This window comes from Drosophila sechellia, chromosome 4, assembly GCF_004382195.2.
Source record: "Drosophila sechellia strain sech25 chromosome 4, ASM438219v1, whole genome shotgun sequence".
Lineage (NCBI taxonomy): Eukaryota > Metazoa > Arthropoda > Insecta > Diptera > Drosophilidae > Drosophila > Drosophila sechellia.
Window position 1 is genome coordinate 90,737 of NC_045953.1, and position 12,194 is coordinate 102,930.

General features: G+C 32.6%; 2 protein-coding genes across 7 annotated transcripts in view; one reads left to right on the forward strand and one right to left on the reverse strand.

The window, feature by feature from the left end:
* Positions 1 to 2,725: 2,725 nt before the first annotated feature.
* Positions 2,726 to 3,765, reverse strand: LOC6620278 (40S ribosomal protein S3a). The gene is made up of 2 exons (XM_002044451.2): positions 3,370 to 3,765; positions 2,726 to 3,268 (listed from the first exon to the last, which is right to left on the reverse strand). Exons 1-2 carry the CDS (start codon positions 3,708 to 3,710, stop codon positions 2,803 to 2,805), a joined length of 807 nt encoding a protein of 268 aa, XP_002044487.2. The 5' UTR covers positions 3,711 to 3,765; the 3' UTR covers positions 2,726 to 2,802.
* Positions 3,766 to 6,353: 2,588 nt separating this feature from the next.
* LOC6620279 (protein pangolin, isoforms A/H/I/S) overlaps positions 6,354 to 12,194 on the forward strand; it is a 43,424-nt gene continuing 37,583 nt past the window's right edge. The window contains exons 1-5 of one of the 6 annotated variants that reach the window (XM_032723985.1): positions 6,358 to 6,733; positions 6,834 to 6,972; positions 9,495 to 9,759; positions 9,988 to 10,033; positions 11,566 to 11,663. In XM_032723985.1, the coding sequence (XP_032579876.1) occupies positions 9,595 to 9,759; positions 9,988 to 10,033; positions 11,566 to 11,663 (309 nt within the window). In that variant the 5' untranslated portion in view covers positions 6,358 to 6,733; positions 6,834 to 6,972; positions 9,495 to 9,594. Of the gene's footprint in view, positions 6,973 to 9,494; positions 9,760 to 9,987; positions 10,034 to 11,565; positions 11,664 to 12,194 lie in introns of all 6 variants that reach the window. The other 5 variants (XM_032723986.1, XM_032723987.1, XR_004362311.1 and 2 more) reach the window with 5 other exon arrangements.

The following is a 12,194-nucleotide window of genomic DNA, read 5'->3' on the forward strand; positions in this document are numbered from 1 at the left end:
TAGAATTGATTTCTGTAAGAGCGGGAGAGTAACCACGAATAAGCTCACATATAGTTCTACGGTTAGCTAGAGAAGGTAAATTATTTAACATTAGTCTACTGGAATAGGAAATAAATGTACGTATTGTGGACTCCAAACAAGTGATCAATAATTAAGAAAAAAAGAACTAGTGAAACGAATAAGCTTTTGGTCATGTAAGGATCGATGAAATGCCGTTGACCACCTTTTTATAAAACCAAGTTTCAATTGTCGTTGTCATTTTTATCTCATGATACTGTAGTTTTAAAAATTAATTTTTATCGGTTTAAGAACGATCGAAATTTATAAAAGGTATCAATACTGATTACCGATACCGATGGTGCCGATACCAATAGTGGTTTTATTACAACCTTTCTGCACTAAACTAAAATTCATATTGAAGAAAACGTAAAATGGGAATTCACACTGTGTTAAGACTAATCTTCGAAAAAAGCAACAAATTTACCGATGAGAAAATATCATTAAATACAATCTTTTTGAGCGAACACACTATATTTGTAAATTCTTAAGAATTTTGACCATGTATATAGCTAAATTTTTGATGATATTGCAAACGTGAAAATCATACACGCTTTCTAAGTTCTGGCAATTTGTGCACAGGGGGTTGATGCAATCTGTTTTATATTGTAGTCTATTATTTCTATTATATTTATTATTTAATTGCAAAATATTTATCGTATTCTTCTATTTATATATATATTTTTAACACATCGTAAGGTGAGTTAAAAATATATATATAAATCGTAAATTTTTAACACATCGTAAGGTGAGTTAATAGGTGGATACGAAATGATCTAACCCGGCAAAAGCTTTAGACGCAGGAAAAATTTATAATAATTTCTCAGTGTTAATTTTAATATTTGTGGCCCAATTGCATGAAAACATGCTATTAAGTATTTTCGAAAAGTTCACAGTAAAATCAGTGGTGTAAATACAAAAAAAAAATAGGATCTAATAAAGTGCCGGTTATTGTGGCCCCCTCGGAATTCCTTGTTTGAAATTATCGCGCAGTTAATGAATTTGTAAAAGTGCTTTCGAGCACTATCCACTAATATATTTAAACCTATACATAATTCAGGATAGTTGCAATGGGCTTGAGCATCTATTTGGCGTATCATTAGTGTTTCTAGCCCATACGGAAAATGGTAAATCAAAGAGAGGCTAGTTTTGAACAGACAGCCAAAGTCAAGAAAAGAGAGCAGGAACGGAAACATTTATTTACCTTAAACTCAATTTTCTATCAAAGCAGTTTAATCAACCAGTATAAGCTTCAGAGGCTCTTAATAAAGTCCTATTGGACATATTTCAGAGGCTAAAACAACATATACCCGTCACTTAGCTAGTTAATTTTTTTTAGTCAATTACAATCTTATGTGAATGTATCATATTTAAAAAAGCCTTTTTGCGCCGATAAAAAATTAGGTCAGCGTGATCAATTTTAAGACGAATCTAACATATTTTATAAACATGTTTTAAAATTTCAAATACATAATACAAAACCATAGGCACCGCCTCGTCCGGGACAATAATTTGCTAATAATGTGGCTTCATTCTTTTAAATGGAAATATGTTGGCCCTTCTGAATTTCTGTGCCCCCAAACGTTTACGACCGTACGATTTTATTCACATAAGTTAGCTTAACTACCTCTACACGGAGCACAGTCATTCGACAAATATAAACAGCTTTATGGTATTAATTTTTAGTGGGAAAATGTTCCTCACCTCATTTATTTTAAATTTTTAACTTTTAACAAAAAATCCTCTTGCGCCGATAAAAAGATTAAGTCTGCGTGATCAATTTTAATACGTGTAATCTTACATACATATGTAAACCAGATATTTTTTTAAAATTTTGATTTTTCTGTCATTTGGATTAATGGGACAACCACGCTAATTTAAAATTTGCCTTGTATATATCGTAGTCGTCTTCACACCGTCTTCTGTAGTGTTGGAAATAGAATCCACCAAAGGTTTTGTAATGCTTACATAGTTGGGGTATAGATAGATTTTTATCCAATCGGCATACCTGCAAAATATCAAAGTTTTATAAGTAAAATTATTTCATTTAAAAATTATATTTAAACAAATGTATTTCAGCACTTTAGCTTTCATCATAAATGACAGAGACGAAAAATAACAACATCATATTAAATAATAAGAATGCAATAATATATACAACAATTTCCTTTTTCTATATCTTGCAACGTTCTTGAAAACTAAGATATTTGTAAGATAAATCTAGTTACAGTTACGTCAAGTCGACTTATATGTAGCCTGTAATATAAAATACTTTCGTAAAAAAAGGATTAATATTGTAAAGAAAATATAAAAAGTTGTTCTTAAATCTTTTCCAAAAAAAGCTAAAAATGTGTTTTCTTTAGCAAAGCACTCTAAATAATTTAAGTTTAAAGACAAAGAAATTATCAGAAATTGGCTTTTGTATTGCACGTTTCATTCTCATTGGAATTTAAAAATTGAATGTTGAACATACCTGTGAATTTCGGCTTTTTGTATTCACCTCGATAGTTACGAAACGAAGCCTATATAAGATACAAGTAAGTGGAGGCTTAGCACAGAAATATTAGATTTACATACCACATTCAGGACGAAGGGCTGGAACAAACATTTGCCTAAAAGACTGAAGACTTCCCAGAGGCCCACAAACTAATATAACAAGCCAAGAAAATAGTTTATGCAATTTATACAGAAATGTATTTTATGTTTGAATGCAATACATTAAAAAATATGCATTTCATATTTAATTTAAACAGCTTCCTGTACTGGGGGCTCATAACCTTCAGGGCGGTCGATTACGGCTCCCTCGGAGGAAACAACGGCTTCCACGGATTTGCCACCGCCATCGCCATGCAATTCCAGAAGCTTTGAGACATCGAAGCGCGGTTTCTTCAATACCTTTACTTTACGAATGTAAACATCATGTAATGGGTAAATGCGCTGACAACTTTTTTCGATATCTTTTGCAATCGAGTCCAAGGCCAGTTTGTTAACAAGCTGCTTTAGATCGGCACCACTAACTTCGTTGGTAATAATGTCGGTCATGCGAGCACGAATCTTTCGGACTTGTGATTGCTGAGCATAACATGTTTTGCGCTGAGACTGCTGGTCCTTGGCAGTAAATCCGATACAAAACACTCGCAAGAGGTACCCATCTATAGTCTTTGCTTCGACAATAGCTTCAATTAGTGTTTGCCACTTTTTAACCATCGACCTAAGCAATATAGAAACGTTAATAAGAATTTACAATTATACATGCAAGTGTACATATACTAATATAAAGTCGACACTTTTGCATTTTAGACGCTTACTAACCTGTACTTGTCCGTAGTCAAGTCCATGCCGTGAAAGTTACAGAGCACATTTCGGTCTTGAACATCTTCTGCAATAAGACGGAACTTGCGAAAAGAACGTTCTGGATCAATATCCTTTTGCAAGTCCGCTAACGACACTTCAAAAACGCGACCCTTCAAATAATCCGATGCTATTCTTTGACCCTGGGTGCGGTTTACAAGTGTTTTGCCGATTTGACGAGTTTGAAACATATTCGGAGCTTTGACATCGTACCAGTCCTTGCGAGAAAACGGGTCCACCACCTTCTTTTTGCCGCCCTTCTTGCCACCCTTGGAAAGACCTTTATTTTTGCCGACTGCCATGTTCAACGAATAAACCGGAAAAGGTCGAATCACGTTGACGACGTATGTGAAAAGAAGGAAACCAGTGGTGGTAAAGGCCAAAAGTGTCATTTTATAATTTGAGGCCCTTATGCAGTAAAATAATGTGTTCGTGTTATATCGGTTTCCCAGGGTGATGCTTTCCGAAAATTTTTTGGCGTAGTGTAGACGTTTACTTTTAGTGAGCGAAAGGATATATCTACAACTTGTATGGGAAATACAACGTACGAAATGCTTGTAAAATATACCTTAAAGGGACAGTTACGCTTGTAGTTTAATAAAATATGAGCGGAAAAGATTAAATTATAATATTTAGAATGAATTCTATTTTCTATATTATTGCTGAATCCATCCGTCATCAACAAATTTATACCTCTGTAAAATATAACAGGAAATACAAAAGCATTAGCCATTTAAGCTTATTTTTGTAGTTTTTGGACTAGCTATTACTTCTATATTATTGGTTTAACTTATTCCTAACCCGGGGTTTTATTTTATTATATTTGACGCCTTGTTTTGTTATTTTTTGTATTGTTACTATTTCTGATACTCGTAATAAAAGCGAATACAAGTTGTATTTTATTATTGATATCGACTTCTCACAACTAATTTCCTTTATTGGCGGTAAAATTATATAAGAGAAATATAAACGATGTAAAGTAATGTTTTTGGGTAAATTCATGGTTGCATTTTATTAATTTTAATCCTCCATTCCAATTGTTGTATACAATGTACATCTCATTATCCTGAAATTATTCGATACGAGCCAAGAAAAACATTTTGTAAAATGTTTTAATTTTGTTTTTTTTTTACTATTTTAGTATACGGCAAAATAAATTTGAAAAATTAAGTGTACAAAATTAAGCATTTAAATGTTTTTGTTTTGCAGTATAAAACTAACATTTCTATGCTGTTGCTCGTGACCTGCTAAGCTGTAGGGTCTTTCCAAAATACGTAGACCTACAGCTTCTTTATTCGATCTAAGCTGCATTATTTAAATACTTCCAAGGTCGTAAGAAAGTATTTGTATACTCCCATAAAAATATATTGGTGAATAAAGGTTAGTTGTTTTGAATTCGAACATGTTTATATTTCTTAATATCTTTTAAACGTGAATTTTTTCGGAAATGTTTAATTTTGCTATATTTGATTCGGAAAAACGCACCAAAGAGATTACACAAATCTACATATTTGCTTGGCAAGTTCTTATTTTTTTAAACGCAGTTGAAAGCATAGAAAGTATTTTGAAATTACTAGCCCAAGGTATTCAGAAGTTATAGGCGTACGAAATTGAGCTATTTATTTATTATATTTTTAACAAATATTTTAAACAAACAGGTTTGACTATTTTCTATTGCCTAAATTTTTAGAAGATTTCTGGTTAATGGATGGTTTTTTGGCATGCACACATTATAATCTTAGTAATTTTTCAGTTTAACCTAAATGTTTTATTTCTAATCAAAATCAGTATTCCTTAAAACTTTTAAACAATAATACGAAGAAATAAATTTCGTGAGAGCTATATTACCTTGAGCCAACTTTCAAATTATAGCTACATTTTGATCAAAATTTTATGTTACATTTTATTGTTAGCTTAAGAAATTTTAACTCTCAGCATTTTGTATTTCTATGATTTCGGAGATCTCGACGACGAGATCAGGCCGTGTTGCGGTCAGTTGTTTAGTTGGGCCAAAGGGAAATTTTTACAAAGGGAAATTTTTACATTATCAATAACATAACAATTAAATCGGAACAGGACAGTGTGTTTTTAAATACATTTGTATAATCAAAATGAAGAAAGAGAGATAAATGTTTTTAATTTTTGTAACGGGGCATCAAATACAAAATAACTTAAAAAATTTTTGCGAGGATGATAGCCACTCACTAGTTCAGAAACGGTCTCGCATTTCAATTTCGATTATTTTACAAATGACATTTGGAGCGGAGAAATAGGCTTGGCAATGCTGAAAGCTATTGCAATGCTTGTTTAATGGGGACGTACACATTTACATATCAAGAGTTGCCATCCTGGTTTGTGAACATCTATGGAGGTGCCTTCTGATTTCTGCACATTTCGAAACCTACCATCCTGATATCTGTACATATCGGGAGTTGCTATACGATTAATGCACATATCGAGAGCTACCATCCTGAATTTTACATAAACCGAAAGGTGGAATTTCGGAGTATCATTATGATTTCTGCACATATCAAGAGCAGCAATCTTGAGATGTAATTTGTACACTGTGCATTGACAACCAACATTTAAAATTAGGATGGCAACTCCCAATAAGTTTAAAAATAAATAAATAAATACGCTATTTTGTAATTGTATTGTATGGGTAAAAACTGCAATCTATTTTTAAAATTAAGCATGAGCTCAAACCGCTATTAGGAATTGAAATCGACTTTTTGCTTAAGCGAACCAAAATAATAAAAAATGTCATTATTGTGTTTTGACATCTAACAAACATTGAAAAGTTATAATGGACAATTTTTGTTTTGATTATTTGTAGATTTAATGCTAATCGAACCATTCGATATAACCAAAATATCGAGAATTGTCGCGGCAGAACATCGATGCACGTCTGCTTATCGACAGTTGCCATCGTCGTTATTCCAGCACTAATTTAAAAAAAATTCGATCAACGCAGACGTGGTACGGCATTTTGAATCTGATAACATTTTGAACCGGGAATTATTTTAGAGTACCATCCTTTATTTTGTGCCTGTTTCAATATAAATTAATTATGCGCCTGATGTAAAGTACAAAATGTTTAAAATGTGCCGTCGCGGGTGCACCCAATTGTGCTTTGATGAATAAACATACATATATACATAACTTCCTGTCTTAGTATAAGTGTATGTCAGCCAAAAACAAATATATATGAGTGTTTATCGGCATTCGTGTGCTGGCAGAGCAGCGATCAAAGCTGTGTTCTGTACTCGTTGACGGGCCCAAGAATGAATTCTCGTGCAAGTGTGTTGATAAAAAGTATACGTATGTATGTATGACATACAAGAATATTGTGTCTGATTAATTAATGCGTGTATGCCTTTAACTGTGAAACCTTATTCAATTAGTATTTTTCTCACATATAATAGTCTAAAAGAAAAGTTTGCTGCAAATTTGTTAAAACTTAGAGTGCTGGCGGCTTTGTGGATAGCTTTTCAGTAAACTAACGTATAAAGGATTCCAATTTTACTACTCTAATCTCTCGGATTGTTTAACCAAAGTATCACTGTAAGTGCCCCTGCTTAAGTTCAATATAATAACATCAACAGCCATCGGTTAAGTTATACAACAAAGTCAAACGTGCACACTTTTTCGCTCTTCAGGAAACATTTTAATTTCAGATCCGATTTACTGTTTTAATACTTTAATATAAAGTTAACATCGCAATGTCGTGTTCATATAGATACTCATAAGATAGATATATGTATACGTATAACTATGCATGTATATGTAAACACGGGATCGGATCCTATGCTTCGAATGCAGAGAGCCGACAGTACTCACACACACCCTTATGTTTGTTTATTTATTTGCTGAAAATACAGTTTTCTGTATTCTGTTTTACGCATATATTTTTGTTTAGACTCTGTCGTTTTCGTCTCTACCTGTTGATACACCACAATCTTGTTTTTAAATAGAAACTCGTTGTGTCATTAGTCTTGAGCCGATGCGTATTCTGCTTTGTTTTTGCTATTGCCGCTGTCGTCGTCGACAAAGTTGTTACCTTAAACTAGTATGTAGTTAGCTATTTGCCTCAGCCCGTATTGCCTACCTATCCGTTTAGTTCAAATCTCCGACGGCCCAGACAGGTAACGAATAAATCGCCCTGCGTCCAAAGCCGAAATGTGACAAATTGCTATGTATGTATGTACATGTTTTCCTTTTTGCTAATCATTTAGTTCTGAGAAAAGTAGGAGAGAATTTGTCCTTGCAGGTCAATACAATAATTATTTTAAATAAAATGTAAGGACAAGGTTATTTTAAACGTTTGTTAAATGAAGACTACGCCATGCGAATCTAGTAACTACAGAAAAGGTTTGAACATGCAGAACACATAAAAAAATGTTTAACAACACATAACATTGTTATGTAAATTGCACGATCCAAAGAATTAAAAAAAATAATATTATGACAATAACTACATTTTTTATATGTATAGTTATTAGTGTCTTATTAAAATTGTTGCATTACGTTTTTAAAGACACCAAAATTATTATTCTATTACAACTTTTTTATTTAAAATAATCCGACCAATATTTCATGGTACAGTGTTTAAAATCCTTTAAATACATTGAAATATCTATTAGAATAAAAGTGCTGTTAAGATTGGACTTTAGAAATTAAGTCAAGAGAGGTATTATAACCTCTCTCATACAAGTACAAAAATATCGCACTCATAGATTCCTAGACCTCACCCTTCTGTTAATAAATTATCACTGTGCACGTAATAAATTAATTCACTAATATAATATCCACAAATTTTAAAACGATGAACATGAACATCACTACTACTGGCATGACTTCTTTAGAATAAAAAAAATTAATGCTCTCGTGCTCTCTCCAAATCCAACTCAACCTCTAACCTATCAATATAATTCTTGTAAGGCTGTATTATATTATTATATATCCTTATTCAGGCTAGTAAGCCGTTGTGACAATGTCCGTCTGACCGCATGCCTGACCGTCCACATATACATCGAGATATCGAGATATCAGGAACTATAAGAGCGAGAAAGTTGATCATGCAGATTCTGGAATCTCTCTGTGTTGCCACGCCCACTCTAACGTCAAAACTGCCACGCCCACACTTTTAAAAATGCTTTTTATATCTTGCTAATTCTATAGTCATTGCGAAAAAGAAATTAACACTTCTAAAAGTATTCTTTTTGGCGTTTAACATTTTGATTTTTTGTTTGTTTTGCCAACTTCTATAGATAATGCCAAAAAAGTTGAAAATTCCAGGTATTTGATAGTCGAGGAACTCGACTATCTTGTTTTAGATTATAACTTTTAATTTCTAATAGTCCAACTTAAACTATTTTTAGATCTTAACAAAAATATTGATAAGGGAAATAATTCAAGCGTGAACACGCCGAATTTGTTATATTTATTTTGCATATATACTCCCAAAAGGTGTCAATTGAAAATTTTTTAAAAGTTTTTTATTCCACTTTCAAATAAATATCTCCATATGTTTTCCACTAGCTGAGTAATGGATATCTGAAAGTCGTGGAAATCGATTTCGGCTTACCTAATCACCCTGTGGTGATTACCGCATTTGTCCTTTGTTATAATGCACTAACCGCTACATTGTTTAAGCAGTATTTATAAAAATGCAAGCAGCAAAGCTGCTGCATTCGAGATCTAACACGATCTCCACCCAGTGGCAATTAAGCATTTCTACAATTTGGTAGGGCTTACCAAATCTCATTTACAAAACTCTTTTATACATGAACAGATTTTAGTGTTTAGAGCGTTTGTGAGCGTTAAAATGGATGTGAAGACATGTAGTGCGTAGTCGTCACTGGAATACCAACGCTCTTTCTGCCCATGGCGTGCGCTCTGTTAGATTGGCGTGACTAGGACAACACGGCTATTAAAACACACAAAAGGGATCATTAAAAATCTAAAGAATCTTATTTTCCATTTTAGTCTACGAATACCGGGTGTAATTAATATATACACTATTTTTCACTATTTAAGCTAACAGTTGGCATTTATTAAATTTTACATTTTTAATTTAATTTCAGATATGCTCTTATAGAGTATGGATTATTTTAATATTCTGCAGTGCAAAGAAGTTTATGTAACTTTTGCAATTTAGGTAAATACGACCTAAACGTCAAAAACATGCCTCATACACACAGCAGGCATGGATCATCAGGAGATGATTTATGCAGTACTGATGAAGTGAAGATTTTTAAAGACGAAGGAGATCGCGAGGATGAAAAAATATCGTCTGAGAACTTATTAGTTGAAGAAAAGTCTAGCTTAATAGATTTAACTGAAAGTGAGGTAATGAAAATATTTTAGTATTCATTCAAAACTAAACAACTTTTCTTTTGGCTTTAATCAATATGTTTTTGGATTGAAAATGGTTTTTCATATTTGGAAAATATAATTTAAAATGTTTTCTATTAATAAATGTATCATCATTCCAAGATTTGAATATTGCTAATATGCGTGTCTATATCGTATATGAACATAAATATGGTTTAAATTTTTTTTTTTCTTTGTGCATAGGAAAAGGGTCACAAAATTTCAAGGCCGGACCACAGCCCTGTTTTTAGTAAGTATATGTATATTGAGTATAATAGTTAAGACTATTAGGTAAATTTCTAATTAGGAAGAAATATTGATAAAACTTTCCTTTTCCTTTTGACTTCAACACATTTCAAAACGTAAAAGTATTTACATACTTAAAATTAAAAAAAAGGTTATAGATGAAATGTATGATAACATACATTACTAAAGTTTTCATATAAACAGAGCTTATAAATGTTCGGCCATGCTTTGCTTCGAGCAATGCATCCAAAGTATACCCGTTTGTCTTCATTTGACTGTGTTAAGGTGCAGAGCGAGCTAAAAGTTAACGTTAAAGAGAGTATGTTGGACTAAGGTAAGAGTGATTGGTAGATTGGTAGAGTATGGTTAAGGTAAGGAGGCGCGTCGGATAAATAACCGGCTTCGTTGACTTATCCTGGCATCCACCGTTTCATGGTGCTAACAAGGTGATGAAGATCGTTCACCGGCACGCTACTTACCTTGTGTATTGTGTTTATATATGTATGTATATGTGTATGCGTAAAAAGTTCACAAAAACTCGAATATATATATATATATGTATGTACAGAATTACTACACAAAGTGTAATGAACCTCCGATAAAAAAAATGATTCCAATTGTACGGATTAAAATGGTTCTATCTGTCAAATTTTGCCCTATTATTTTGTTTGTTTTATCTCCTTCTGGAAAGAAGACTCGAAGACACTTCGACTTTTCGGGTGTATTAATCGCCAATGGAATTATCACCAGTGAAGACTTTGGCATAGGAATGTCATTGGTATCAAGAAGATGATAAATCACCACAAAATCTTCAACTATAAAATAAAAAGATCGTGCGATAGAGAGAGATGCAGAGTCGGCAAAACCGTCTGTGGTGCAGCCTCATAGTGATAAAGTAGCTTTTACAGTGATCTAAAACAGTGATAAGTAGCGGATCTGCAGCCTATATTTAGATTTTTTCGAAATAATGACATTAATTATAATGGAATGACGGAATGTCAAAATACATTATCAAACAAAAAGGATACGAAAAATGTTTATTTTGAAAGTTTCTCTAAACTATTGTTTTGGAGTTGTTTCTTTTCTTATATCTTCATTAAAAAATATTTTAAAAAACTGTTTCTATCCTATGAAATTTATTAAAGCGTTAGCAAATGTTAGAGTAGATTAGTTTTTGTTTTTGCGTTTGCAGATAGACTGGTATGTCTAGATCGACTCTGCTGTTGATACCGAAAATAATACATACTACCTTGAAAACTTTAGAACAACATTACTAAAGTTTACCACAAGAGAGTGAAATAATTTTAGAATAACATTTAAGACCGTATAGGATAAATATTTCAAACTTAATAGCGAAAGAAGATGCTTTTCAATTGTTACTCAGCTAAGAGTGCGGGGTTGTTATGTGCGTATTATTATGTCAACCCCAAAGTTCATCAAATTGATTTATTTTCCGATTTAAAGCAGCGCTTCGGAAGAAAAATAGTATAGTTAAAAGTCTCTACATTTTTATAAGAATTTCGTTAAACATTTCAGATAAGCTGGACACCCACGCCCCTAGCTTTAACATGGGTTACTTAGTTTCTCCTTATTCGTATGCCAATGGTACTCCAAGTGGCTTACCGGTAACTATGGTAAGTACTTATATTTTCTATATTTATATACATATGTATATATTTTTAGTGCATTATAAATTATGCCATCTTGTGTTTAGCAAATAGTATCCTAATAAACCACGATTATATTTTGTACATACTTTTACACTTTGCGCTTGTGAAATATTTCCGATAATGCCGTTAAAAACAAAAAAATAACATTTATAGTTTTATAGACAATAATCTTGGGATAGCAAAGCTTAAAACATAAAAAATTATTATCCAGTATTTTACTCATTACCCGTAGAGTAGAAGGGTACTCCAGATTCTATGAACAGTATGGAACTGGTAAGACAAAGCGTTTCCGGCGCTATAAACTATAAATATTCTCGACTAGTGTCGAGCAATCTGGTCATGTCCGGACGTCTGTCTGTCCGTGTGAACGCTGTGATAAAAGGTACAAAGCTAACATATCATATACGAAGGGGAAATGCGTTTTAGAAGCAATGTTTTGTACGTAGTCGTAAGAAGAAACACCTTTTTAGCTCATATAGAAAAGCAGATGTACAC

Coding starts and splice junctions, on each gene's coding strand:
- LOC6620278 (XM_002044451.2), bottom strand. CDS start 3,710: ATGGCAGTCGGCAAAAATAAAGGTCTTTCCAAGGGTGGCAAGAAGGGC. Junction 3,269..3,369: donor TTGACTACGGACAAGTACAG/GTTAGTAAGCGT, acceptor TATATTGCTTAG/GTCGATGGTTAAAAAGTGGC.